We start from the raw sequence: 25,640 nt of genomic DNA on the forward strand, positions 1-25,640 counted from the left end.
GGGAAGATTTGAACGATGCCCATGGCTGTAATTTTCGCTCTAGGTGCTCCACGCCTGCTCTAAAGTGTAACGTATATATGGGGGGAAAGCCCTAAATATTCCGCATCGAGAGATAAAGGAGGAGAGCCGTTCGCTTTTAGACCGGAAGTGCAATAATAAGGCTAATGAACTAAGCCATTCTTATTTTTGCTTTGTCTATGATGAACTAATAAAATAAAATAAAATAAAATAAAATAAAATAAAATAAATATATGCAATGAAGTAATAAAGTCAAATATTTCCGTAGCTCAGTGCATCAGCTCCGCCTGCATAAGGGTTCCACATTTGGCCCCACATCCCTCCGGCGCACCCAGGCAGGGCTGCGAGAGAGAACCCAGCTTGACACCCACGGTCCCGGAGCGCTACTATCCTTCAGACCAGGCAACGCTGAGCCACGTCGGCCAACGGCGGAAAGGCAAGCTTCCTTTGTCGCTGAAATCGTAGCCCCAGATTTCTCCATCCCGGATTTCTACGGTAGGCCGCGCCGCGTGTCAGTCTATATTATTCCTGTCTCTATCGGCCAGCCAGCCCACGCCGGCGCCGCGGAACCAGAGAGAGTCGACGGCAGAAGGTACAGCGCGCGAGCGGGGGGAGGGGGGAGGGGCCTTGACGGGGGTCGCGGGGTTTTGGAGGTTGGGCTTGGCTGGCGCTGACTAGGCCTCGAGTTCTAGCTGGGGAGGTGGGCGTCGGGGAGACGCCAGCGTTCGGGAATGGAAGCCGAGGAGCCCGGCCCCAGGTAGATGGGGCGGAAGGAGACCGAGGCCGGGCTGGGGGGTGGGCAGGGGGGCTTCCAAGTCCCTCTGGGGGCGGAGGGAGCCATGGTCGCCTCCCCTCCTGCCATGGAGGAGGCTGCGCCGGCCGAGTACAAAAGGCTTCCAGGCCAGGGTCTCTTGCCACAGGCAGGCCAAGGCCTGAGCCCGGAATGGGAAGATGGAGTGGGGAGTGAGCGAGACTCTGGGTCGCCTCTGTTATGTTATTTATAATGCTTGTTTATATTATTGATACATAGGTAGATGCACACAGGATGGAGGGCTGCATCACACACACAAAAACACAGTTATATATACTTACTAGCACATGTGTAATATTGGTTAGGTCTGCTCACTGTACACATTTTACTGTCATGACTCTGCTGTATGTGTGTTTTATTGTTGTTGGTTGCAATTTTTAAAAATGGTTCTCGTGCACCATGCCCTGAGATCCTTTGATTATAGGGTGGGTTATAAATTTTTACAAACACACATATATAGGCCTACATATTGATTGGTGTCCATCTGTCTCTGGAGACAATGGAGGAATGAAGGCAAACTGTGGGAAGGCAGAGACTGATACGAGAGAGGCATGTTTTGTGCATATACATGTACACATACATACAAAGCCGCTACCAGACTGGGTGGGTGGGCGGGTGGGCTTGGCATGATTCAGATTATCAAAAGGTGCCCATACAAAGAAAACTGGCGTGTCAGAAAGAGGCTTGAAGCCTCTGGTGTCTGTAATTTTTCTACAAGTAAGGGCATGGGACTGGTGTAATTGAAGAGTGCATAGTGAAGTGAGCTTCCACCTGCAGTGTGAAATGGTACAATCCAGAAACAGGCTTACCGACTTGCAGCAGTTCATGAGGAACTAGGCCTCCACGAAATGTCTATTCAGAACTGTTCCTTTTACCTTGGAAAGCAAGTATCCTTTCTACGGGTGTGTATTCAGGATCAAATAATGTGGATGAGTTGCTTCTTTACGCTAGTTAGTCTAGGTGAACTTGTAAAGAGTGGTGCAAGGATGGTTTTTCCTTGCCCGCTTTCAATTACACTTAAGGTGGAAACTAACTTGCCTTAATGAGGGTAGAGCTGAGGATGCTAGTTGTTCCTCCTTTTTATAGTACAACAGCAATGGTCCAGTTCACATTATCTTAAAATAAACTGCATATGGGGCATGTCTATGAACTCAACTGTGGATAGGAACTAGTACAGTCATACCTCGGGTTGCAAACATGATCCATGCAGGAGGCACGTTCGCAACCTGCAGCATTAATAGCCTGAAGCGCCGTGTCTGTGCACTCACGTGACATCATTTTGTGCTTCTGCGCATGCGCAAGCGCTGAAACCTGGAAGTAACCCGTTCCGGTACTTCCGGGTTTGGCGCTGTCCACAACCCAAAAACGCGCAACCCACAGTGTTCGTAACCCGAGGTATGACTGTATCTGACCCATGACAGCAAGTTTTCCCAGCAGTAGTTTGCATGAGCATATTGGTACCTTTTTATTATTATTCGCAGCATAGGAAGTCTCATGGGAAGCTGTGTTACTCTGAGTCAGCTGTGTTACTCCATTGATCCATCTGATGGTCTGTTTTGGCTGGCAGCAGCTTTCTTTGGTTGGGACTTCCCCAACCAAATCTGGAGGCGCTGGGGACTGAGCCCTGGGACTTTGTGCATGCAAGGAAAATGCCGTACCTCTGCTCTACAGTCATTCCTTCAGTGAATTGCTGTCAAGAAGTGGTGCCTTTCAGTGTGTGTTGTAACTTATTTTACTCTGCTTGTAGGGCTTTCCAGTGTTTGACCAAGGTTAGCGTGAGCCACTCTATGTTGTGTTGGGACTCATTGACCTGATTAGCAATTGACAGTATTTTGTGCTTTCCCAAATCATGCAAACAGGAAACATAACTCTCCAAATCATCTGTTTGTGTTAAAATTAGACTTTGAGAATCAACCCTATTACCACTCTGATCATACATTTAATAAACAAAAAGCAAGCACAACTATTCATGGGTAACTTGGGGTATTTCCAGAACGGAGGTTAATAGAATAGATCTCACAAATGGGCTGTTGGCAACATTTTTTTAAATTAATTGGATTTTTCTTGGAAAGGGTAAGTCTGAATTAAATGGGGAAGTATAGAATGGTATTTTTACACAAACAATGTCTTGGGAACACTGCAAAAGATGTGCATGCCTAAGGAGCACCCATTCCACACCAAGCACCTGTCTGGAAGTACCCTTATTATTGACCTTGGCTGTGATCCTGTGGGAGCAGAAGTATATAATATATAAGATGAGAATTGTGTGCTAGTGTTGGCAAATATGGAAGAAATCCACCAGACTAGACTTGAAAATGCATGTCAAATACTACTTGAAATTTTGTTCTGAATTTATAATTTGAAATGGTAGTAATTTTAACCTTTTAAAATTATTTTTTAAAGACATTATACTGCCCTTCAACCAGCATTTTATCCTTTTCCATTCCATCAAATGATGACTGGAGTTCCAAACATGGAGATGATGAATGAAGAGGAAGCTCTTCAGGGGCCTTTGGAATCAGACTTTGTTCCAGAACCTGTTCAAGGTGTCTCAATTTTTTCCTTTAAGTGTTTAAGCAAATATGCAGGAACATATTTCTTTTAGAATATCTGAAAACAGTTGGATAGCTTCATTCTTCAGAGTGGTGGTATTGCTGACCTGAACCCATGCTTATTGTGAAAATGTGCCTTTTTCTTTACAGTTTTAAAATAATGTAGTAAGAGGAAAGAGTGGACACTTCTAGCTTGAGCTTGCACATTTTTTTTTTCTAATAACTGATGAAGCAGCAGTTTACATGAACATACTTGACTTGCATTTCTGTTGTATACAGTAAATGGCAAATGTCAAAGTTACGGGAACAAGTTGCATAACCTGTCCATATCATGGTATTTATACAAGCATTACATTGATCTCAGATTGTCAATGCAACCCTTTTTATTCAGTTTTGTAGTTCAGAAAATGATCCCAGCATATTAAAGATTACAAATTTAGTCTCACTTGATTATTCTACATCAATATTTAAAATAGTAGATCACCAGTCCCCTTACAATTCTTGGATATTGTTACACATTTCTGGATAACATTTAATTATGCAACTTCTTAGTTTGCAGCATAACTATATGATTGCTTACTATGTAGTTACTAAGATATTTCTTAAGATAATGCACAAAATAAAGTTTTGATGCAATCAAACTTTCACTGCAGCCTTGTGATTTATATAGCAAATTGAGTTCATTTGTAAAAGCAGCCTCTAGAACTTAACTTGGATAACTTTAAGATTTCTCAAGTAATTTTTTATTGTGTACTTTCTCCAGAAATGGGCACTGGGGGTCAGTTTTGATGCTCAGAGTTCATTTGCAAGGCGTTTTTAAAAACCTCTTTCATGTACCAGCAGGTATATAGTAATATTTATCTATCCAAAGATAAATATTAACAGCAAGAGCGATCTGATGCTCTTTTCATGGCAGAGGTGGCGCTGTGGGTTAAACCACTGAGCCTAGGGCTCGCTGATCAGAAGGTCGGCAGTTCGAATCCCTGCCACGGGGTGAGCTCCCATTGCTCGGTCCTAGCTCCTGCCCACCTAGCAGTTCGAAAGCATGTCAAAGTGCAAGTAGATAAATAGGAACCGCTCCAGCAGGAAGGTAAACAGTGTTTCCATGCGCTGCCCTGGTTCGCCAGAAGCAGCTTTGTCATGCTGGCCACATGACCCGGAAGCTGTCTATGGACAAACGCCGGATCCCTCGGCCTATAGAGCGAGATGAGCGCCGCAACCCCAGAGTCGGACATGACTGGACCTGATGGTCAGGGGTCCCTTTACCTTTACCTTTACCTAACAGGATGGATAAGTTAGAAAGATGTGAAGTTCTTCCATCTTTTGTTGAGCATATTTGTTAGATGGCATGTTTAGCTGATAGATATTTTATAAGTTAGAAATTGGTTTTTTAAATGTAACATTTCACATCATCTCTGATTAAATAGTAGTATTTTGCCATCTCCAAAGCCATAATAAAAAGTTATTTCCTTTTGTACAGCAACTGTTAAAGGAAGAAAGAGAAAAAACAAAACTTCTGAACCCAAGAAACCTGCTGCTAAAGTTGCCAAATCAAAAGCCAAACAAGAAAAAATCACAGATACTTTTAAAGTCAAAAGGAAAGTAGATCGTTTTAATGGCGTATCTGAAGCTGAATTGTTAACCAAAACTCTTCCAGATATACTGACCTTCAATTTGGATATTGTAATTGTAAGTCAATTGTAAGAAAGTTATATATGTAGATAACTGTTTTGCAGGCAGTTCAGTTAGCAACTTTGTAGTAAATCCCAAAGGGATGTCTGTGTTAATCTGTTGCAACAATAGCATTCTGTTTTCCCCTTGTATAGATTTGGGCTCTGTATAGAAATGTTACAAACCTCCTCTTGCATGACCTTTTGGCTCTACGGTTTAATGTTTCTCCCTGGGAATTTCTCTATGAGGATAATTTATCATCCCCCCCCCTTTCTTTTTAAATGATAAGAAGAGGATCATTTGTTGTTTCAAGTAATCATTTTACTAGATTGGCTGGGAACAAAAAGTGATCACTTTCTGATATTTCCTCATTCCCAACAAATAATTGAGGTCTATTTCCACTTTTGCTTTTTCCTTAGCTGTTTTATAGTATTTTCTTCTGTTTTAGCACAGTGGTTTCCCATTGTCATAAACATTTCAAGTATTTACAACAGATCTGATGAGATAAGTGATTAACTTCATATTTTCTGGAACGTGAAAGTCGTCTCTGAGATATTTCACATTTTAGTTCCATACCCTGCTTTGCTGCAGCAATTTATAGTGGTAAACAGGTCTTTCTTTATTATTTGTATCTTGTCATTCCTCCAAAAAAAAAAAAAAAGCTTTAAAAAGCAGGGAAAAAATCACAACTTAACAATTTTAAAATGTCAGTTGCCAAAAATACGAAAACAGCCAAAACAGAAATAGAAAACAGCAACAATCCTTTCTTAAAAATATCATTAAAAGATATTAAAAGAAAATAGAGACATTTAAAACCAATGCATTAAAACCATGTTATAGAACCAAACACATAGGAGCATAATGTAAATAGGTGGGCAGGCTCATCCAGGAAAAGGCAGCCGTGTAGATGACCCAGTTCTAAACCATTCAGGGCATAAAAAGTATCCAAAGCACTTTGATTTATTCCAAGGAACAGATTAGAAGATTTAATTGTTCTTTTGTTTTCTAGATTGGTATAAATCCAGGTTTAATGGCAGCCTACAAAGGCCATCATTACCCAGGACCTGGAAACCACTTCTGTAAGTTCCTCCTTCTATGATCTCTTGAAACTTTTAAGAATGCAGGTTTAATTCTGCATTTTCCGATTGTAGTGGGGCTAGAGAAATGAGATTGTGGGCAAGATTTGGCTTTTGCTAGAAGAAGTGTAGTGAATGGCTGCATGGGTGAAATGGTGAGCATGTAAAATAGTGCATATTCAGCATTAATGCTAAAAGGGAAATGCCAAGTAGTGACATACTACAGGAGAAGATATCAGTTATCTCACTTCCTTCCAAGAACATGAGAGGCAAATTGTGTGGGAAGCACACAATAAGAGAGCCAAAAACGACATGGTGTTCAAATACTGGTTGCCTGAGCAGTGATAAGAACTTGATTGCATTGTAACACAAACTATAAGAATCATATATTTTCCGCCTCCACAGGGAAGTGTCTCTTTTTGTCTGGGTTAAGTGAAGAACAGTTGAATCATATGGATGACCACACTTTGCCACATAAATATGGTATTGGGTTTACAAACATGGTGGAAAGGACAACACCAGGGAGCAAGGACCTTTCCAGGTAGGGTCAAGTTGGAATTCTGTAAATAGATCATTGGTATTTCCAGACCGGTTATATAACTGAATATTTTCCTCCCACTTTTTAGCAAAGAGTTTCGGGAAGGAGGACGGATTCTGGTGCAAAAATTGCAGAAGTATCAACCTAAAATAGCAGTTTTTAATGGAAAATGTGAGCCTTTTATATACAAGATTTCTGTATATTGATTTCACTGGTATTGTATTGTGACTAACAGTCAATTTATATTTAATTTGACTGTAGGCATTTATGACATTTTCAGCAAAGAGGTTTTTGGAGTAAAAGTTAAAAAGTTGGAATTTGGACTCCAGCCACATAAGGTTCCAGACACAGAAACAGTAAGTTCCTGTCATGGTTATGAATAAAAACACAGAATCTTACCATTTGTGGAAGAATGAATTGATATAAACTTGCATGGATGAAGAAAAAAACCACTCCTATTCAAAACTATTATCTTAGAATTTAAGATTTCCCTACCTGTGAGTGAGATTATGGAAGTTTTTGAAACAAAGTTAGTGTTTTTAAAAAATGCTCTACCAGTTTGGAGGCTTCTGATTTAACATTGCCTTCTGTTTTGATATTTTTTTTCCTTTTTACAGCTTTGTTATGTTATGCCCTCATCCAGTGCAAGATGTGCTCAGTTTCCTCGTGCACAAGATAAAGTTCATTATTACATCAAGCTGAAAGACCTAAGGGATCAGCTGAAGGGTGTCGCCTCAAATACAGAGGTCCAGGAAGTGCAGTACACATTTGACTTGCAGCTAGCACAAGGTATAGCATATGAAGCGAGAATAACCAGGATTTGCTCTAAAGACCTAATCCACATAAGAAAAACAAAGTGGGCCGGGGCAGCTGCTCAGTGCTGTAACTGGAAGGCTGAAGTTGTGACCTATTTTAAACAAAAGTGTCATAAACTTATGCATGATATCTTCTGTGAAACTATTCCTTAAACAGTTTATCGAGAGAGCAAATAGAAAGTTTTTAATACATTTTGGAAGTCTTGTAACTTTTTATTATTATTATTATTATTATTATTATTATTATTATAATTCCTTAAAATTCTATTTTAGACTGGATATTATATAATCATACAGTGGTAACTCGGGTTACAAACGCTTCACGTTGCAAACACTTCGGGTTACAAACTCCGCTAAACCGGAAGTAGTACCTTGGGTTGAGAACTTTGCCCCAGGATGAGTTCGGAAATCGCGCGCCTTTCGCCCCATTAGTGAAATAATAATAATAATAATAATAATAATAATAATAATAATAATAATAATATCATCATTATTATTTATACCCCACCCATCTGGCTGAGTTTCCCCAGCCACTCTGGGCGGCTTCCAACAGAATGTTAAAATACAATAATCTATTAAACATTAAAAGCTTCCCTAAACAGGGCTGCTTTCAGATGTCTCCTAAAAGTCTGGTAGTTGTTTTTCTCTTTGACATCTGGTGGGAGGGTGTTCCACAGGGCGGGTGCCACTACTGAGAAGGCCCTCTGCCTGGTTCCCTGTAACTTGGCTTCTCGCAGCAAGGGAACCGCCAGAAGGCCCTTGGCACGGGACCTCAGTGTCTGGGCAGAACGATGGGGGTGGAGACGCTCCTTCAGGTGCCTCAGGTTAAGAACTGTTTCGGGTTAAGAATGGACCTCCTGAACAAATTAAGTTCGAAAACCAAGGCACAGCTTCCGATTGGTGCAGGCATCACAGAAACAATAACCAACAGCCGCATCAGACGTTCAGCTTCTGGGTTTTTGGCACTCAGGAGCCGATTTGTTCGTCGACTAAGCTGTTCGACAACCAAGGTTCCACTGTACTGGTCATGTACAAAAATAATATAAAATTATTTAAAACCATTGGTCAATATGAACTACTATCTACTTCACTGTCTGTTAAACAATATTTCCTCTAAGTTACAGTGTCTCATAGTCATCATTTCGTTTATTTCATGGAAAGTCCAAGATAGTTCCCCTAAATACTGTAATTATTTATAAGTGTTAACCATATTTCTTCTTTTTATTGATTCACACCAACATTACTCCATATTGTATCATACTATTTCTTTCCATGCATGTCCATATTAAGGTCTCTCCACTGTGATCATATACTGTATTATATTCCATTTTTGTTTCTCATATATCCACTTGTTCATGTCTGGTTAGAGATTTGATTTAAGCTTTCAATGTGTGTGTGTGTGTGTGTGTGTTTCTTCAGAGGATGCTAAGAAAATGGCTGTCAAAGAAGAAAAATATGATCCAGGTTATGAAGCAGCTTACGGGGGTGTTTATGGTGAGAAAACAGCCGAGGATGGTGAACCATGTAACTTCCCTTCAAATGGAACAGGTAGAGTATAGGGAATATTTTGTTTTCTCTTCATTTTAATCCATGTTCCCTGATGCAGAAGATAATTAGGATTGGTTCTATTAATTTCTTTTGTTTTAGACAAGTGCAACACTGCATTTGGAACTCAATGCAAAAGTATAAACTATTAAGGTGGTATAAAGTAGAAGTCACATTCTGCAGTCACATGTAACTTTTTATATCTATTTTTAAAATCAGACATAGAGAAGCATGTATAAATCTGTGGAAGCAAAATTCCATCTTTTCAGTTGCCATATATTTTCTCTGTCTTTCACTCTCTCAATTTATCACTTGTAAGATAGGTAATGATAATAATAATATTTCTTTTTAAAGATGGCCATATTTTAGCCAATTCTCCAATAAGAAAGTTTGTGTGCTTCAAGAATTCTATGCCTTCCTCCAAGAATTCTTGAAGCACACTTACTTTCTTATAGGAGAATTGGCTAAAATATGGCCATCTTTAGTTTTTTAAAAAATTGTTTTCTTAGTGAAATGGATTGAGTAAGTTAGTTGCTTTAAGTTGTACATGTTTAACTTCTTTTTTTAAATGGATAGCAGCTGGCTGGCTTTTGTAGCTGAAACTTTTATGGTGGGAAATGGGTTAGACTCACAGGGGTGCCCAATTTTTTTCCAAAGAGGGCCAGATGAAGTGAACATGCGTGAGGGCCGACCAAAGTTGCTGAGCTTTTTTTAGGATTGAAGTTGTTGAACTTTTTTTTTTTTTACAATTTTACCCCCAAGTTGTTGAGCTTTTCTTAGGATTTTACCCCAGGACATATACTGACACGGGGGCTGGATTAGGCCCCCGGAACAGACTTTGGACATGCCTGGGTTAGAGTTTCCAAGAGGTGGCTACCCTCAGCCACCAAACAGCTACAGTCAAACAGATGAATGGATGCCCCCTGGTGGGCAAAATCTGTAACCAGAACATTTGGGGAAATGCCTTTTCTTCCTTCAGCCAGAGCACCAACTAAACGATTAAGTCATTTTGGTTTGTTTTCCTGCAGCAACCAATGCAGAGTACAGCAGTGAATCTTCCTTTGGAGATGTCCCCAATGGTCAGTGGATGACACAATCTTTCACAGATCAGATTCCAGATTTCAGGAATTCTAGACCACAAGAGGAAGAAGGAAGCAATGCTTAAAGGCTGCCTTTTAAGCCAAGCGTAACTTCTGCAGGAGTTTTTTAAAATGCAAATGTCAAGAATGGTTACCTCAGTTCTCCAACTGAAGCATTTTTAAATAGCATTTTACCTCTTAGTTCTCTCTTATGATAACCATTTGTGTTTGTAGATTTAGACTTATGAATCAGGTCACTTAAAAGAACATGTTTTTAAAGAGATGAGGCTTCCCTGTTTCTTTCTCTCTCTTTGTTATTTTGTATGAGACTTTTGTATTTAAATTGTACCATAGTTGCAGTTTTAGAAAACTGACTTCTCATTGGTGAAAACCTTTTTTCTTTTCGGTTTTGTTTTAAATCTGTATTTTGTAATGTAGTTTGTGAACGTACATTTTTAACCTATCCCTTCATGTATTGGGATATTTCATATGTGTGTTAGTCCATCTAAGGAGAGGGAAAGCTGCTTGTAGATCTAACATTGTTACTGGAAGTGACATAGCACGTTATTGTCCAGCAAATCTGTTACACTCAGTTGTAGGCCTGCCTCTGGTGTGAAGGAGTCTTGCTTTATGGCAGAAAGTAGCATGCAGGCATGTATGTACATCATTTTGACTACTGCCACTTGAATGTGTGACCTGCCACCATTGAAAAGCATAAGGGTTGAACCAAATGATCACCAGGTCTCTCCTCTGTTAATTTATGGGGGCCAAGCACCTTCATCCTGCTTTAAAAAAAAAAAATATCTGCTGCTATTTCAGCTGGCATTTTCTCTCTCCATTTCATTCATCCTCAAGTGATCCCAGTCAATCAGGGATTATATACTGGATGTGGTGACATTACAGTGCTGTGCAGCCGGTCAGATTTGACTGCTTGCTGATGTCACTAAGAGCAAGTGGATTCCCCTTAGTGTAAGAGCAGCACTTCAGATTCAGATCTTGAGGATAATATTGGCCCATAAGGGATTCTAAAATCCAACATTTTAACAGCCTTCCACAGTGATCTTTGAAAAACAACTGAAAGTTGTGGCACTTCTTTCAGTTCTGAACTAAGATTATCCTAGCACATGCCTTGGTTCAGTCCACCCTTTACTGCTTTTGGCTCAGCCCTAAAAAGCTTTCCTTGTGAGAAATGGAAATCCTGCCTCCAGTGTATTGTCTTAGATGGCCCATGATAAACATGCACATGTGAACAATTTCTTATTGTGTGAGAGAAAGTGTGTGTGAGAGAGAGAGAGAAAGAAGAAGAGAGGTATGAGGAGACTGTGCACATGTTTCTGAGAGTTTAATACCTTTGTCTCATAGCCACTTATCTCAGGAAGATGGAGGGGAATGCTATAACCGCCACATTTTGTGTGTTCCCTTCTGCTTGCCCTCTGAAGGTTGAGCTGCTGGTGGGGAATGGCTTGTAGTGTAGCTCTTGGAAAGGAAAGATATAGTGGGGATTTAGGGCTGGGGAACATGTGGTCATCCAGATGTTTTTGGAATCCTAATCCCATCAGCCCCAGATAGCATGGCCAATGGTCCAGGATGATTGGATTTGTAGTCCAACAATATATTGAATGGCACATGATCCCCAACCCTGATTTAGTGTTTCAAGATAACTTTTGGCCAGAATAGAGAGCCATCTTGAGAAGGAAATATGTATGCTCTGTACAGTAGTACCTTGGTTCTTGGACTTAATCTGTTTCGGGAGTCCATTCAACTCTCGAAACCATTCGAAAACCAAGGCGTGGCTTCCGATTGGCTGTAGGAGCTTCCTGCACTCAAGCAGAAGCCGCGTCAGATGTTTGGCTTCCGAAAAACGTTCGCATACAAGAACACGGTTTGCGGCATTCAGGAGCCGATTTGTTTGACAACTAAGCCGTTCAAGAAGCAAGGTACCACTGTATAGGCTTTTTAAATACATACATGCCACAGGAGGAGGAAAACATTGGAAAAGAACTGGGGGCAAGAGAGGGTTGATCTGAAGAAGCTTCACCAGAATTCAGCATTTTTCATTTTTAGGAAACATCACATTCCACATCTTGCTGGCCATAACGATGATGGTGGCGGTGTGACATTCAGGCAGCTACAAGCCTACCCTAGAAAATGGACATAATTGCCCACCTACAAAACATTTCCTAATGGTTTGGGGCACAATGACATTGCATTGCAGACACAGCACCTGCATATGGAAGATTTCAGTAAGCTTGTCCTCCCCTCCCCTCCTACTCATGGGCACTCATACAGGCAGTGCTATGGCATGTTGGGAGAAATAGGAAGTCTCTGTGCATTTCCACAGACCTATTGAGCCCCTTCTCCATGCCTTGCAAAAGGTTGGGTATAAGTGAAGATTTGCCCCTTTCCCCTCTTAACATTCCTTCGCACTGCCTTGTATGCACAGGTGGAGGAGGGAGAAAACAGCCTCCGTTTTAGCTCTATTGGAATTCTTTGCTTGTAAGTTTTGAGCCCACAATGCAAGTGGATCGTGCTCATTGTCTTTGGATAAACTTAAATTGATGTTGGGAGTGTTTGTGCTGTCTGTGCCTAATATCTTGCTTCCTTCTCTCCTCTCCACACCTCCTTTTTGTCACAAGTGGGGAAGAGATGGCTTAAAAGTAAAAGCAATAAGAGGATCAAACTGAAGTTTTGATCCTCTGCTGATTAGGTGCTTCGGATACTTGAATTATGCGCAAGAACTGTGTCTCCATAATGTGTACATAGTCTAGATCACTATTTAAGTATACCACAAATAGCTGGATTTATTTAAAAAATGTATTGTGTGTGTTTGGATCAAGAACAATGGGTTGGGTGGATCAATTTAAAGTAGATCCATAGCTTGCTAGCAGCTTTGAACCTTACGTAGTGTTTTGACTTGCTGCTCATTGAGAGATAAGCATGTTTGTGATCTCCCTCCAAAATCATGTGCTTTAATCCACAAACACAACATTGTTGTTTTTTAAAAAATAATAAGATTGAGGTGTATATTCTGGTTCTGATCACATCGGTTAGTTGCTGTGGAAACTCTTCATTATCTGGTCAACAACCTATAAAATGATTCACTTGCAGCACAGTCCTATGCATGTTTACTCAGAATTAAGCCCTCCTGTGTTCAATGGGATTTACTCCCTAGTAAGTGTGTTCAGGATTACAGCCTTAGGTTTTTTAAGGTTTTTTTTAAATGTATCGCTGTTTACATGGACACTTTCTTGCAAGTGCTTGAAGTGCCTTGCATCAGGGATCTGAAACAATTTTTAGTTTTAACAAAGCTATATTGCCACAGGTGATGGACAGCTCAATAGTAACTTTAGTTAAGTGTGAAAAGGGAACATCTTACTTAAAAGAGCATCCATTAGATTACCAACAGGTTAATGAAATGTGAATGCACGTCTATTCTCAAACATGGTGCTTTTAAAAATTGTATTGAACACTTCTGATCTGCCAATTTCTGGCAAAAAACAAACCAGGAATTGTTGCAGTATCTTCTGGTGCTTAATTGTGGCATTGTTTAATAAAAAGTCTTAATGCTGAATTGTTTGTGCTGTTGAAAAGAAGAAATTGATAAATTATTTGAAATAAATAAAAGAACGGATGTTTAATTTTGGTTTTAGTTTGACTTCATAATGTATACTTAAAGTAAACCTTATTTTTATTCAAAAAGTGTTACAAAAAGTCTGCAAGAAACAGTATTTGGTCTCTCAGCAAGAAACAAACTTTATTTACAGAGTATGATTTAAAATGTAGTCCCTGTTTTTATAAAGTACTTTCCCTAAGCCTTGTAGCCCTTATGGCATGACTTGAAGCTTCCCAAACTGTGATTGTTTCATCAGGGCCTCAATGAACCTAGTTTTGAGCCATGCTTTTAGTTACAGACTTATGCAGCAGCTTTATATGCAACAAAGGAGGTGAACTCGAATCACAAAGTATTGCATAGAATGAAGTATCTTGTACATGCTGCAAATGACTGATCCTGATCCTTTAAAAATGTAAATGACAGCATCAGCTATTAGGACGAATCAATTTAAAAGTTCCTGAAGGGTCAGGAACAAACCACTTTTCCCATAGGTCAGTGTGAACACTAGGGTGATCCCAAGGCTTGTATCTTCCATTCCAGTGAAGTAACTTGGCTTCATGAAGAAAGTGCTCTGAGTACCTGGCATCTGGACTCCAGCCTATGGGGGGGGGGGGAATTAGATAGATTTTTATAGAGCCCTTACTGGAAAACTCTTCACTCTTTCAACAAAATAATGCGGCTTTCCTCCAGTTCATCATAAATATTTGCTTAACGCTCTGTCACTTGCAGCACCATCGCATCCATGTCTACTCAGAAGTAAGTCCCATTGAGTTCAGTAGGACTTGCTCCCAGATAAGTGGGCATAGGATTACAGTAAATACTTAACTATGGCTAGTTCACACTCCATAGCTATATTTAAATAATTCCAGAAAGCTTGACTGGGGATGCCCGGCCTGATAGGCAGGGTATAAGTAATAAACTGTTATCTTTATAGCATACTGGGGGGGCAGGGGGATTGGCTTTTACAGAACTGCAATTTTGAGACATTTTAAAACAAAAAAGATTGAGACGAAGTTGTCCTGTTAGTGTAAGGACCTTTACCTGTGCACCAGGATTTCATCTTCCTGCACATGCCCTGCTCCATTTGCACCACAGTCTTGGGAGAACAACAGATTTAATTTGCAAAGAAGAAATCTGATATATGTGCTGTCTCTTACAGTCTGCCCAGCTTCAAACCATACATGTGCAGTAGCAAGAAGCAAATACAATATCATTCTAAGGAACCCTTAAAGGCCTTTCGCATTTTTGTTTCAGCTTGCACAACTCAAGTCTCAAACTTACCTAGATGTCGGATATGCCATAAAGGATTAATATGTGAATATTTCTCATGGAATACAATGAGCATTGGGGAAGTGGCCACACCTCCAGCAAGAGTGCTGCTGTACAGATTTTCTCTGAAAAATATATCGACGGGAATTGAAATATCTGTTTAGAATACCTTTTCAATGAATAGCAAGGCACAGCACAATTCATTTAGATGAGAAGAGCTTTTGAAATAGCTGTGTAACTGAAGCTTAGGATTCTTTTTCATTTAAGATTGCAAGTCCAGAATATTACACGATAGTATAAATGCTATCATTGATAAGCTCTCTGAGCATATTCCTTCCTTCCAAAAGGATTTGCTGAAGTAAAGGAAGCTGATTTAATTTTCTTGCATTTATAACCTGCTTCTCCTCTATCTTGGAACCTGAGGTGTTGCTACAGCCAGCACTGGCCAGCCCCAGACCTGCTTAGCTTCAGGAAGTTGGTGGCCTCATGCACCTTTAGACCAGGCATGGCCAAACGTGGCCCTCTAGCTGTTTTGGGACTACAATTCCCATCATCTCTGACCACTGGTCCTGTTAGCTAGGGATGATGGGAGTTGTAGTCCCAAAGCAGCTGGAAGGCCAGAGAGAGAGAGAGAGAGAGAGAGAGAGAGAGAACTGTTTATACATACTCTACATTTTTCTGCATCCATTTTTCTAATTGCTTTGTGATTCGTTGGTGCTTCCATTCCGTCATATTTGCAACAATGACACCAGGATTAAAGGAACATGTGCTGGGACTTATGCCAAGATCTCGGATTGTTTGTTTTCGGTAGTCCAGAAACCCCATATAGGTATTCTAGGGGGAAGAACGAAACGTGATTACTATAAATTAACCTATACTCAAAAGTTTATATACGTGAGTGGTACTAGCTCATTCCATTCCAGATTTTCAGGGCAGGGGGCAGTAGTGGAGGAAGAGAGCAGAAGACATGTTTGTAGATGTAAAAGGACTTGGGGAGGCAAGTTTATTAGCTTGTATTTATTTTAATTTTATTCGGATTCATATCATGGTGGGTCACAACAGATTGAAAGACAACATTGTGAACATGGAAAATAAAATATAATTGCAGAATCCATTGCTTGATGCAAGTAATAAAGAGTCACACAGGCTATGCAGCCTGAAAGTCAATTAAATAGCTCATTCCCATTGTGCTGATAACACCAGTTCCTTGTGACAATCATCTCTGATTTTCTGCAGGCTTTTTATGGAGCTCTCCCAGAAGGTCTGCAGGTTTTTCAGCCTGCCTCCCTCATACCAGTGCAGCACCAGAAATCCCAGGTCCCAGAGATTGTGAAGAAGAAGTAGGAAGAAATATGAACTCAGAAAAATGAGTTGGGAAATACATGAGGTTTTTTTTGTGCTGCAAGGACTTCTTACCTGCATTCCGATGCTTCTCACAATTTCGTGAGTGGAAGGCAAATCACAGTCATCCGAAAAAGCTGCCGCATGCCCACGGGCTAGTTTGGTGTCATACAGATCTTGGATGTCACCTAAATAAAAGCCAGGCTTATTCAGAAGCCCCATAAGTTTGTACTCATTACCATGTTAGCTGTCTTTACTGCTCACCCATTTCTGAGGCAAAAACCTGCTACCCTCTAAGGATTTCGGTGTGTAGCATTACTACCTGTTTTCAAAAATTGGGGCACAGGGCAGAGCAAAGGAATCCATTCCAGATCTCATTTTGGGTGATGATAGACCTACAGAATATAGGGTTTGATTGGGATTTTCAACCTTCTAGGGCTTATTTTTCTGCACAAACAACTTACCTTGCACAATCACATCATCGTCGAGATATATCACTTTTTCATGTTCATGAATAAGCAGAGGGAGGTAAAACCGCACAAAGTTTAGCTGTTGAATTTAAAAAGGGAGTCAGCAAAGTAGAAGGCATAAGACATTCAACATTATATTTCCAGTTGAAAATATTAATCATTCAATCGATATCCTATTGGGGGGTAGAGTGCATTCTAACAACACATAATGCATAGGGGTGTGTCTGTGTGTTTTGCTAGTTTATGTTATAAAAAAAAAATGTTTCTTGGACTCAAACATGCCTGAAAAATCATGAACTCTCCAATCCTCAATGGTGGAGGGAAAGCAGATCTGGGTAACGACCAGCCTTTGTGTTTTCAGAAAGCAGGAATAGCCATTGTTTCTTTGTCCCAGCATCACTCACAGGTGTGTGATCTGATGAAGGCAGTATGCAGCAGATATTTAGGTCACTCCCAGACAATCTTTTTGATATTTCAGGCTGATTTGTTTGCAGGGAGATTGAAGGGGATTTTCTGGATGGGGTGAGAGTGTACTCAGTTATGCTCTCTGTGTGCACTTGGGCAGAGAGATGGGGTGGGGCGGGGAGAGAGAGAGAGAGAGAGAGAGAGAGAGAGAGAGAGAGAGAGAGAGGTATGCATGTGCAGTTTGTGTATAGGCAGAGAGTGAGATATGTATGTGTGGCTGTTTATATGTGAAGTGCTTGAGTTTATGAGGGAGACACAGAGATGCATGTGTGTCTGTGGCTTGTATGTGTCTAGGGAGTGCGTGTGCACACACACGCTCTATGTACAAGAGACCATGAATGTGTATATTTCCCCTGGCACTTCCTGCTGTTATTAGGCAGCAACAGCATTGTTATCTATGTGCAATCAATATTGCACGTTTTCCACTATCGGAACCAGAAGAGCACAGATAACTTCCCACCGCACACAATGAGCTTGTTGGGAAGGGAGCAGCAATGACTGTACTCCTCTCCTTTCGTGTTATGCTATGTGCCCCAGGGCAGACTTTTTGCGACCGGTGCCCACAGACCTTTATTGAAATTTGAAATGTGCCTGCTGGCCCAAAAGGTTTGGAGAACCCCATTCTATGGGCGTCTGTATACTCACAGGTTGAAGTAACTCGGGCCGTGCTGCATCTGGCCTCATTTTCCCTTTTAGCACCATGGGGTTGAATTCCACAATTTTAAATCTTATATCTTTCAGCTTGGAATTTTCAATCCACTTTCTAGATGCAAAAGAGGGGGGGGGAAAGGAATATATGACAGAACACCTTAAGCCAGGCTTCCTCAAACTCAGCCCTCCAGATGTTTTGAGACTACAATTCCCATCATCCCTTACCACTGGTCCTGCTAGCTAGGGATCATGGGAGTTGTAGGCCAAAAACATCTGGAGGGCTGAGTTTGAGGAAGCCTGCCTTAAGCAATGAGGGTCATTGTTGCATCCCTTGCCGCTCACTCTACCCCCTTATCCCTGGTCATATTGTCCACTCCATTTCTCTGCACGGTACTTTCCCTGCAATACGGTGAAATATGGAGTAGTGGGAGAAAATATGATGAGAAGTTTCTAAGCCCTCCCAAACTCTGCGCTCCAAATGGCATCCTTCAGTCACCTGAAGTGTCCAACGTTTCAGCTTACTGGTGTGACCTTCCATATGGAATTCAAACAGGTCCTAGGATGAAGATATTTGATCTTCTGCCCCTTGCTCAGCTGGCTCACCAGTATACTAAGCTTTAGGCCAGGGGTCAGCAACCTTTTTCAGCCATGGGCCAGTCCACTGTCCCTCGGACCATGTGGTGGGCCGGACTATTTTTTTTCGGGGGGGGGGGATGAACGAATTCCTATGCCCCACAAATAACCCGAGATGCATTTTAAATAAAAGGACACATTCTACTCATGTAAAAAACACGCTGATTCCCGGACTGTCCGTGGTCTGGATTTAGAAGGCGATCGGGCCGCATCTGGCCCCCGGGCCTTAGGTTGCCTACCCCTGCTTTGGACATAGTTCTGCCCTGCATTGTCACACACTGGCATGTGAGCTGAGGAAACAGCTCGTTGTCTTTTGACTGCTTAGACAGCATCCCAGCAGGACTCCTACTGCTCTGCTTCCTCAGCCATTCCCATGTGGGACATCCATCAAGTTACACAACTCTTCAGCTGCCGGATCCTAAGTATAGAATTGAGCCCTGTATTTCCCCATCACATTATTTTCATTTTCACCTGATATGTGGAATGCCATTCTTTAGTCCAACTACGTAGAACAAGACATTGGAATCGGTGTTGCTGTAAATGCTGTTGATTGCTGCTATTGCTGCACCCATTCTGCCTGCAGCAGCACATATCACCACAGGGATTTCTTCTTCCGTTTCCTCAGGGCTCTCCAAATCAACTGGTAATAATAACAATAAAAAAGAATAACAACCACCACCATATGTGTTATTACACACAATTTATATAGTTCTGCTACAACTAGCACTTTATGGAAGTCCATTAAAGTGTGGGGTAGAGTAGTGTTCACAGAATCACAGAATTTTAGGGCTGGCAGGGGCCCCAAGAGGCATCTAAACTTCCTGTCTGCAATGCGAGAATCTCAGCTAAAGAATCCCTGACAGTGTTGCTGAAAGTCAGTTCTCTCCGTGTATCTATGTTTGTGGAATTCACTGCCCTTGTATATTAGGCAGGTGTCTTCTGTGTTTAGTTTAAGATGCCGCTTTAAAACACTTTTATTTACACAAGGTTACCGTGCCACATGACCCGCCCCTGCTTTCTGTTGTTCTGTTCTTTGCTTCTTTATGCTTTTACCTTTAATTTCATATTGATTTTATGTACATCACTTTGAGAATATAATTTTATTGATGTAGTGGTATAGAATGTATGTATGCATAAATAGATCAACAAACAAACAATAAATAAGACAGCCTAAATGAAATTGGCATGTTTATCTCCTAATGTGCCACTTGGGTTTGTTACATTTCGTATACCTGGTGTTCCTGGCTGCTGTATTTCCTTCTGATATTGTACCTGCGCTCACACCTATGCAGAAGTCACTTTCATATCCCATGTAAGAACATCAGTATAAGGAAATATGGCAACTAGGCCTGAAATATTGTCAGCCACCAAGAGCTGAAAAAGGTACAGAAACAATATCAACAGAGGGAAAGCGACAGAAACATGGATTCTATTATCCTGTATTACAAACAGAAATTATTCAGTCTTGGCAATGTACAAAAAGAAACAGATGCTAAGTATGGGGGCCCACCTGGATCATTCTTGAGCATGGTGGATGGCATCTTGTGAACTTTATTATACAGAATGGCACAGAGAGTCAAAACAAGAAGGAACAGTAGGATCTGATTAACTGAAAGGAAAATAAACTGGTTAATCATATTATATTCACAATAACAATCCTAAGCATGTTTACTCACAATTTGATGGGACTTAAGTGTAATTCAGCCTGTAACTTGACAGTGCAATCTTATTTGCTCAGAAGTATGGTCTCGATGAGGTCTACTCCATTGAGTAAACCTCGAAAGATTTCTTACATATAGTAAAAACGTAAGATTATCATCACACTACAGTTTGCTTGGCCAAAGACAGTTGGCTCTGCAAACTACAATATGACAAGAGGCAGTGGATGAGTAGCCCAGGACATCAATAGAGTGACAGTCATAACAGGCCACAGCAGCACCCCAGCATGCACCTTGCTCTGCTGGCTTCTGGCTCCTCAACCTGCCAGTCCTGGGGCCCCTGCCCCTGAGTATCCAAAGCCCCAGACTTGCCAGCACTGCTACTGGCTACCTTCTTCCTCACCAGCCAGTTTCGACTGCCACCAATTTGGAGCATGGGAAGGCGGCCACAAATGGCGACTGGCCTGGTAATCTGATTAGCGTGAAGAGTCAGACAGGATGGGGTGGCAGCCTCTGATTCCCAGGTCAGCAGATGGTCACTTCTGGTCTCCTTCCCTTGCTTCTCCTGCTACTAGGCTGACTCATCATCCCACTTGGAAGCAGCAGCAGCATGAGGTGGAAAGTGGAAGGTCTTAGCTCCCTCAGTGTGCTGTCACAGGTCCTGATACTGAACACCAGATGCTGCTCACTATTGCCTCGCTGCCAGCCTCTGCAACCATCTACGGACAACACTGCAGATATTCAAAAACTTCTTACCCCCCTACCACTAGCAGGGACTCCTCTACAGACTTCAGTTCCAAACCAGGGATCTAATTATTTAAATCAACTCCCTGCCCCCCCGAAGGTGTCTTACTTTTTCGTAAGAGAGCCATATGGTCCTTTCTTTTGGTCTCAGTCTGTGGTCAAAAGAAGAAATAGGAGACAAAGATGAGAAGGCAAAAATAATCCACATCTAGTCTGTACTAAACATTACAGGATGAAACCCCGATAACATTAGGTTTGCCTTTGACTTGAATGGAAATTATCTTAAATCTACCCAGCAGAGGTAGAGGTGCATTCTAGGAGCAAACTCAATGCATTTAACCCTCTGCCATTTTAAAAAAAGAAAAGAACATAACTTAGTCTTATTCTTCAGTACAGAGCCACAAATGTGAAGTGGTCCTTTTTGAGAAGATGTAGGAAAGACATGAACATCTTTCTGAGCCCTCACTGTGATGCAATACCTACCACAGGGGTTAGCAAACTTTTTCAGCAGGGGGCTGGTCCACTAACCCTCATACCTTGTGGGGGGGCTGGACTATATATTTTTTTTGGGGGGGAATGATGCAAGAACACCACGAGCCCAAAAATATCTGGAATCCATTACAGACAATTGTGGTGATTCTGAGTTTTAACAGCATAAATTCATTCCAACATGTATCTCCCTACTTTTAATTTAATCAATAAAGCTTACTTTTTTCAGTTGTTTTAGAAAAAACAAAAACAAGATAGTGTTATCTGTAGAGTTTTAAACATATGTTAGTTTTATCTGGATTTTAAATCTTTTATTCCGTTCTATTTTAGTAAATTCTATTTTTTTCTGCCTCTGCCTCTCTGTGACACACACACACACACACACAGAGTAAAATTCCCATGGGGGTTGTCCAAAAAGAAAGGATAGAATTTGGGAGGGTTTGCTCACCAACAGAACAAACAATTAAATAAATCCCCTTGTGGAGAGATCCCCGTGTGGAACAGTGCTCTCAGAGCTGCATGTACAACCAGGTTTCAGTAAGACACACAAAGAACTAACTCATTTTGATCCGAGAAAATATCATATATCTGAAACCTCTTTTTTGACACACAAGAAACATGCATTTTCCATTTTCAGGCATGGAAATTCTACTCAATAATTACTGTAAGTAAATAAAACATTGCTGGTGCCACAAACCATCTGCAGTCATTGAAGCTACAAGTGTTTTCACACAAAACAACCGTAATCTGTGTAACTTGCACCAGATTCTAAAATTTAGGATCTGAACTTTAGGAGACCCATAGTAAAAAACACAGCACTATTTGTTTAATATGTGTAGGGTGGTGGTGGGAGGAGTTTTCATTTTTGGAAAATGAGATAATGTCAGCTCATTGCTTTTAATACATTTAATGGAACACTTGGGAAATGGTTACTGAATACTGACAATCTCCAGACACAATTGCAAGGTCATATGACAAAACTAGAGTGTACAGCAGGGGAGCAGAAACGGAAATTGTGACTGCTATAATTTCCTGCAGAATTACCGTAAATGTTTTACCTTTCAAAGGCAGCTCGGCAATAGGGAATTTTCTCCAGAAAGAAATAACTGCAAGGCAAGCTCCCTAGATAGCTGGATGGTCCAGTGCCGTCAACATTCACTTCAGAACTTCCCCTTTCATGGGATTGCTGTTGAAATCCTGCAGTCGAGAGTCTTGAAGGTCCTCTGCAGTTCCTGCAAAAGTCCTTTGATGGAGAAATGTCTTTCAAAATTATTTTGGGACTGCTTTTTCTTTCCTTTCTTTGCTGCTACGTAACTACCCAGAATCAAGACGTTGCCCTGCTGGAGTTTATGTGGAGAGAGCCACATAAACTGCTTCCAGATGTGCTGAACGATGCGGCTCCAGAAGTGGCGGACTTTCTCCTCCCACTCTGGTTGATCATCGGACAGAAAATTCCAGAGAGTGGAAAAGAAGAAACTTCAGCAACAGTCCTGAGCTCAGATTACAGTTGCGCTTAATACTGAGCTTTGGTCGTCATGAATAGGGCAGCATCTTACCAGTTGGAAGGAAGCTCAGCTGAAGGACAGGGAACTGTACTTATTGTTTATGAAATAATAATCTATATCTTTAAAGCATATCCAAAGCACATTCTTTCACTCAAAGAATTCTAGCCACTGTAGTTTACCCACTGTAGCTGCAATTCCCAGCAACCCTTAACAAACTACTGTGCCCAGAATTCTTTGAGGGAAAGAATGTGCTTTGAATGTGCACCCAGCCTGCATGCATGCTGTTCTTGGGGTGGTGGGGAACCACATATGGGGAGATGGGGTATTTCATTCAATGTACAGCATATATGTTCATAAATAGTTCAGACTAGATCAGGAGTCAGCAACCTAAGGCCCATGGGCCACAAGCGGCCCATGGGGGTCGTTTAACTGGCTCATGGAACCCTGCTCGGTCGGCTCCCCTGCGCCATGCTAAACCAGCACAGAGCAGAGCAGAGCAGGGACTGCTTTCCGCAACGCTGGCTGGCTTCCCATTGGCTGCAGGAAGCTCCTGCAGCCAATGCGAAGCTGCACACGCCTCCTCCGCGCCAGAAATAGCGTTTGCGCGTGCGTGCACTCCGGCCCACTGTGCCATCTGCAGGACCGTGAACCAGCCCAAGCCACAAAAACTTTGCCGACCCCTGAACTAGATCCTTAAGTGCAGTGGCGGCTGCCTTGTGGAACACACTCCCCACTGAAGTTAAGCAGACACCAGCAGCACTGTACACAATTTCTCAAAGGCTAACAGCATTATGGAAGTCCTTCCCACCTGAGATAAACAGGCACCCTCCTTGGTGAACTTCAGGTTCATGAAAAATACTTATTCTTATTTTCAGGTAGCGTTTGGGTTTTTGTTTGGTTTTATGATGATTTTCTGGGGGGGGGGGTGGTTTGTATACTGCTTAGAAATGTTAAAGATTAAGTGGTACACAAATGCCTTAGATAAGTAGTAGTAGTAGTAGTAAAATTTATTACAGCCATTGGCCCATATCAAGAACAAATCAGACAAGCAAACGAAACATAGAATTTAAAACAACTCGACATAAAACAATTTTTAAAAAAACACGAGGCAGCAGCTGCTGCAATTTAAACAATATCAAATTTAAACAACCCATCAAGAACAACATTTTACCTCAATTTAGTTAATACATATACAGCAAAGGGATTCAGCTGAAACTTAATTTAAGAGTTGATTAATAACTTAATTTCCTCTTAATGATGCTTAGTATTAGTTAAAGTATCGAAACTATGCAGTGACCCATTTATCTTTTTCTGGGATAGGACATTTATCAAAAATCTAGCGACTGTAAGAGATCTACTCGGTTCCTCATCATTCAATGAATGAATTAATTTAGCCTCCTGGGTTCCGTCAGCCTGTCCTATCAGAAGTGGGGACAGAATGGAAAGTGGGGACAGAATGGAAAACAGGGATGCTTGACAGGTCTGCCCAGATGAAGAAGTTCTTCCGCGACATCAAGTACTCCCAGGGCTCTGCAGCTGCCTCTGAAAAACTTCATCTCGCACAGGCTGCCCAACCTGCGCGAGATGAAAAAGTACTCCCAGGGCCCAGCTGCTGCCTCTGAAGAACTTCATCTCGCACAGGCTGCCTGACCTGCGCAAGTAGCAAATTTCCATGAGACGTGGGCGCTTTATAATAGAAGAAATATGGCCTCAATATGGCAGCCACCAATCCCACGTCCCCCTATTTTTTACATTAGTTTCTAAGAATAAAACCCCATCTTATACACGTATGTGAAGTACGTGACTCACCATTTTAAACATAATGTCTATTTTTTTCCCTTTTACTTCGAGAATGTTTTCCATGGTCACTATAGGGACATATGGGCACCTGGGTATTGTATCCCGAACTGTAGGAGGAGGGAAGGGGCTCAATTCTCACGCGTTCCTTTTCTGTCTTCTTTTCTTTCTTTTTCTTTTTGTCTTCTCTTCTATCTTCGGTAAAAATCTGAAAGGCAAGCATGGACATGACTCAGAATCACAAGAACTACAAGAAAAGGGTTAAATCCCATCTGATTAAAACACAAAACTTTGAATCACCATGCTCAATCAGAAAACCAAGATCTTTTACCCCTGTTACGGTATTGTATCCTAATCTTGGCTTTCTTCTGATAACTTCCCTCTTGGCTCATTTGTCTCCAGCGACTACATTCTCTGCTTTTAAAATTTATGGTAGCAGAAGAACAATCCAGCATTCAAGGCTGGGTGATGCCGGGAGTGGGGGGGACTTCTGAGCACCAGCTTTATAGTTACAGTGGTACCTCGGGTTAAGAACTTAATTCGTTCCGGAGGTCCGTTCTTAACCTGAAACTGTTCTTAACCTAAGGTACCACTTTAGCTAATGGGGCCTCCTGCCGCCGCCGCACCACCGCACGATTTCTGTTCTCATCCTGAAGTAAAATTCTTAACCCGAGTTACTACTTTTGTGTTAGCAGTGTGTAACCTAAAGCGTTTGTAACCCGAGGTACCACTGTATTTTGCAGGTAGTTGTGTAAGCCATATCCAGGGGCAATAAAATGAGAAACCCATGAATGCAAAGAAAGAAGAAAAAAAGAAGTGGGGACAGAAATCTAGACTGGACTGCCGAATAAGCTGGGCAGGAAAAAAGTATATGCTGTAATGTTTCTACGGAACCACTAT

General features: G+C 41.4%; 2 protein-coding genes across 4 annotated transcripts; one reads left to right on the forward strand and one right to left on the reverse strand.

Annotated features, from left to right (window-relative positions):
• Positions 1 to 589: 589 nt before the first annotated feature.
• On the forward strand, positions 590 to 10,880 carry TDG (thymine DNA glycosylase). Of its 2 annotated transcripts, none has more exons than XM_033162038.1 (10): positions 590 to 610; positions 3,233 to 3,375; positions 4,862 to 5,070; positions 6,062 to 6,131; positions 6,534 to 6,669; positions 6,755 to 6,837; positions 6,928 to 7,022; positions 7,284 to 7,455; positions 8,901 to 9,029; positions 10,055 to 10,880. In XM_033162038.1, the coding sequence occupies exons 2-10, from the start codon at positions 3,282 to 3,284 to the stop codon at positions 10,189 to 10,191; spliced, it is 1,125 nt and encodes a 374-aa protein (XP_033017929.1). In that variant the 5' UTR covers positions 590 to 610; positions 3,233 to 3,281; the 3' UTR covers positions 10,192 to 10,880. The 2 variants fall into 2 exon arrangements, with proteins under 2 accessions (XP_033017929.1, XP_033017928.1); XM_033162037.1 differs by lacking the exon at positions 590 to 610 and adding an exon at positions 687 to 775.
• A 2,840-nt stretch (positions 10,881 to 13,720) lies between these two features.
• GLT8D2 (glycosyltransferase 8 domain containing 2) lies at positions 13,721 to 22,875 on the reverse strand. 2 transcript variants are annotated; one of them, XM_033161922.1, is made up of 10 exons: positions 22,497 to 22,875; positions 21,059 to 21,101; positions 20,058 to 20,156; positions 19,019 to 19,187; positions 17,909 to 18,026; positions 16,793 to 16,877; positions 16,404 to 16,516; positions 15,655 to 15,821; positions 15,000 to 15,112; positions 13,721 to 14,316 (listed from the first exon to the last, which is right to left on the reverse strand). In XM_033161922.1, the coding sequence occupies exons 2-10, from the start codon at positions 21,075 to 21,077 to the stop codon at positions 14,144 to 14,146; spliced, it is 1,056 nt and encodes a 351-aa protein (XP_033017813.1). In that variant the 5' UTR covers positions 21,078 to 21,101; positions 22,497 to 22,875; the 3' UTR covers positions 13,721 to 14,143. The 2 variants fall into 2 exon arrangements, with proteins under 2 accessions (XP_033017813.1, XP_033017814.1); XM_033161923.1 differs by lacking the exon at positions 21,059 to 21,101.
• Positions 22,876 to 25,640: the final 2,765 nt, after the last annotated feature.

Source organism: Lacerta agilis, chromosome 10 (genome assembly GCF_009819535.1).
Source record: "Lacerta agilis isolate rLacAgi1 chromosome 10, rLacAgi1.pri, whole genome shotgun sequence".
NCBI classification, from domain to species: Eukaryota; Metazoa; Chordata; class Lepidosauria; order Squamata; family Lacertidae; genus Lacerta; species Lacerta agilis.

What these genes read in the sequence shown, in the direction of transcription:
- TDG (XM_033162037.1), top strand. Translation starts at nt 750, where the DNA reads ATGGAAGCCGAGGAGCCCGGCCCCAG. An exon ending in TCAATTTGGATATTGTAATT is followed by an intron (nt 5,071 to 6,061) that starts GTAAGTCAATTG and finishes TTTGTTTTCTAG; the next exon opens with ATTGGTATAAATCCAGGTTT. An exon ending in AGGACCTGGAAACCACTTCT is followed by an intron (nt 6,132 to 6,533) that starts GTAAGTTCCTCC and finishes CCGCCTCCACAG; the next exon opens with GGAAGTGTCTCTTTTTGTCT.
- GLT8D2 (XM_033161922.1), bottom strand. An exon ending in CATGCTCAAGAATGATCCAG is followed by an intron (nt 19,188 to 20,057) that starts GTGGGCCCCCAT and finishes TATTATTACCAG; the next exon opens with TTGATTTGGAGAGCCCTGAG. An exon ending in CGATGATGTGATTGTGCAAG is followed by an intron (nt 16,517 to 16,792) that starts GTAAGTTGTTTG and finishes GCTTTTATTTAG; the next exon opens with GTGACATCCAAGATCTGTAT.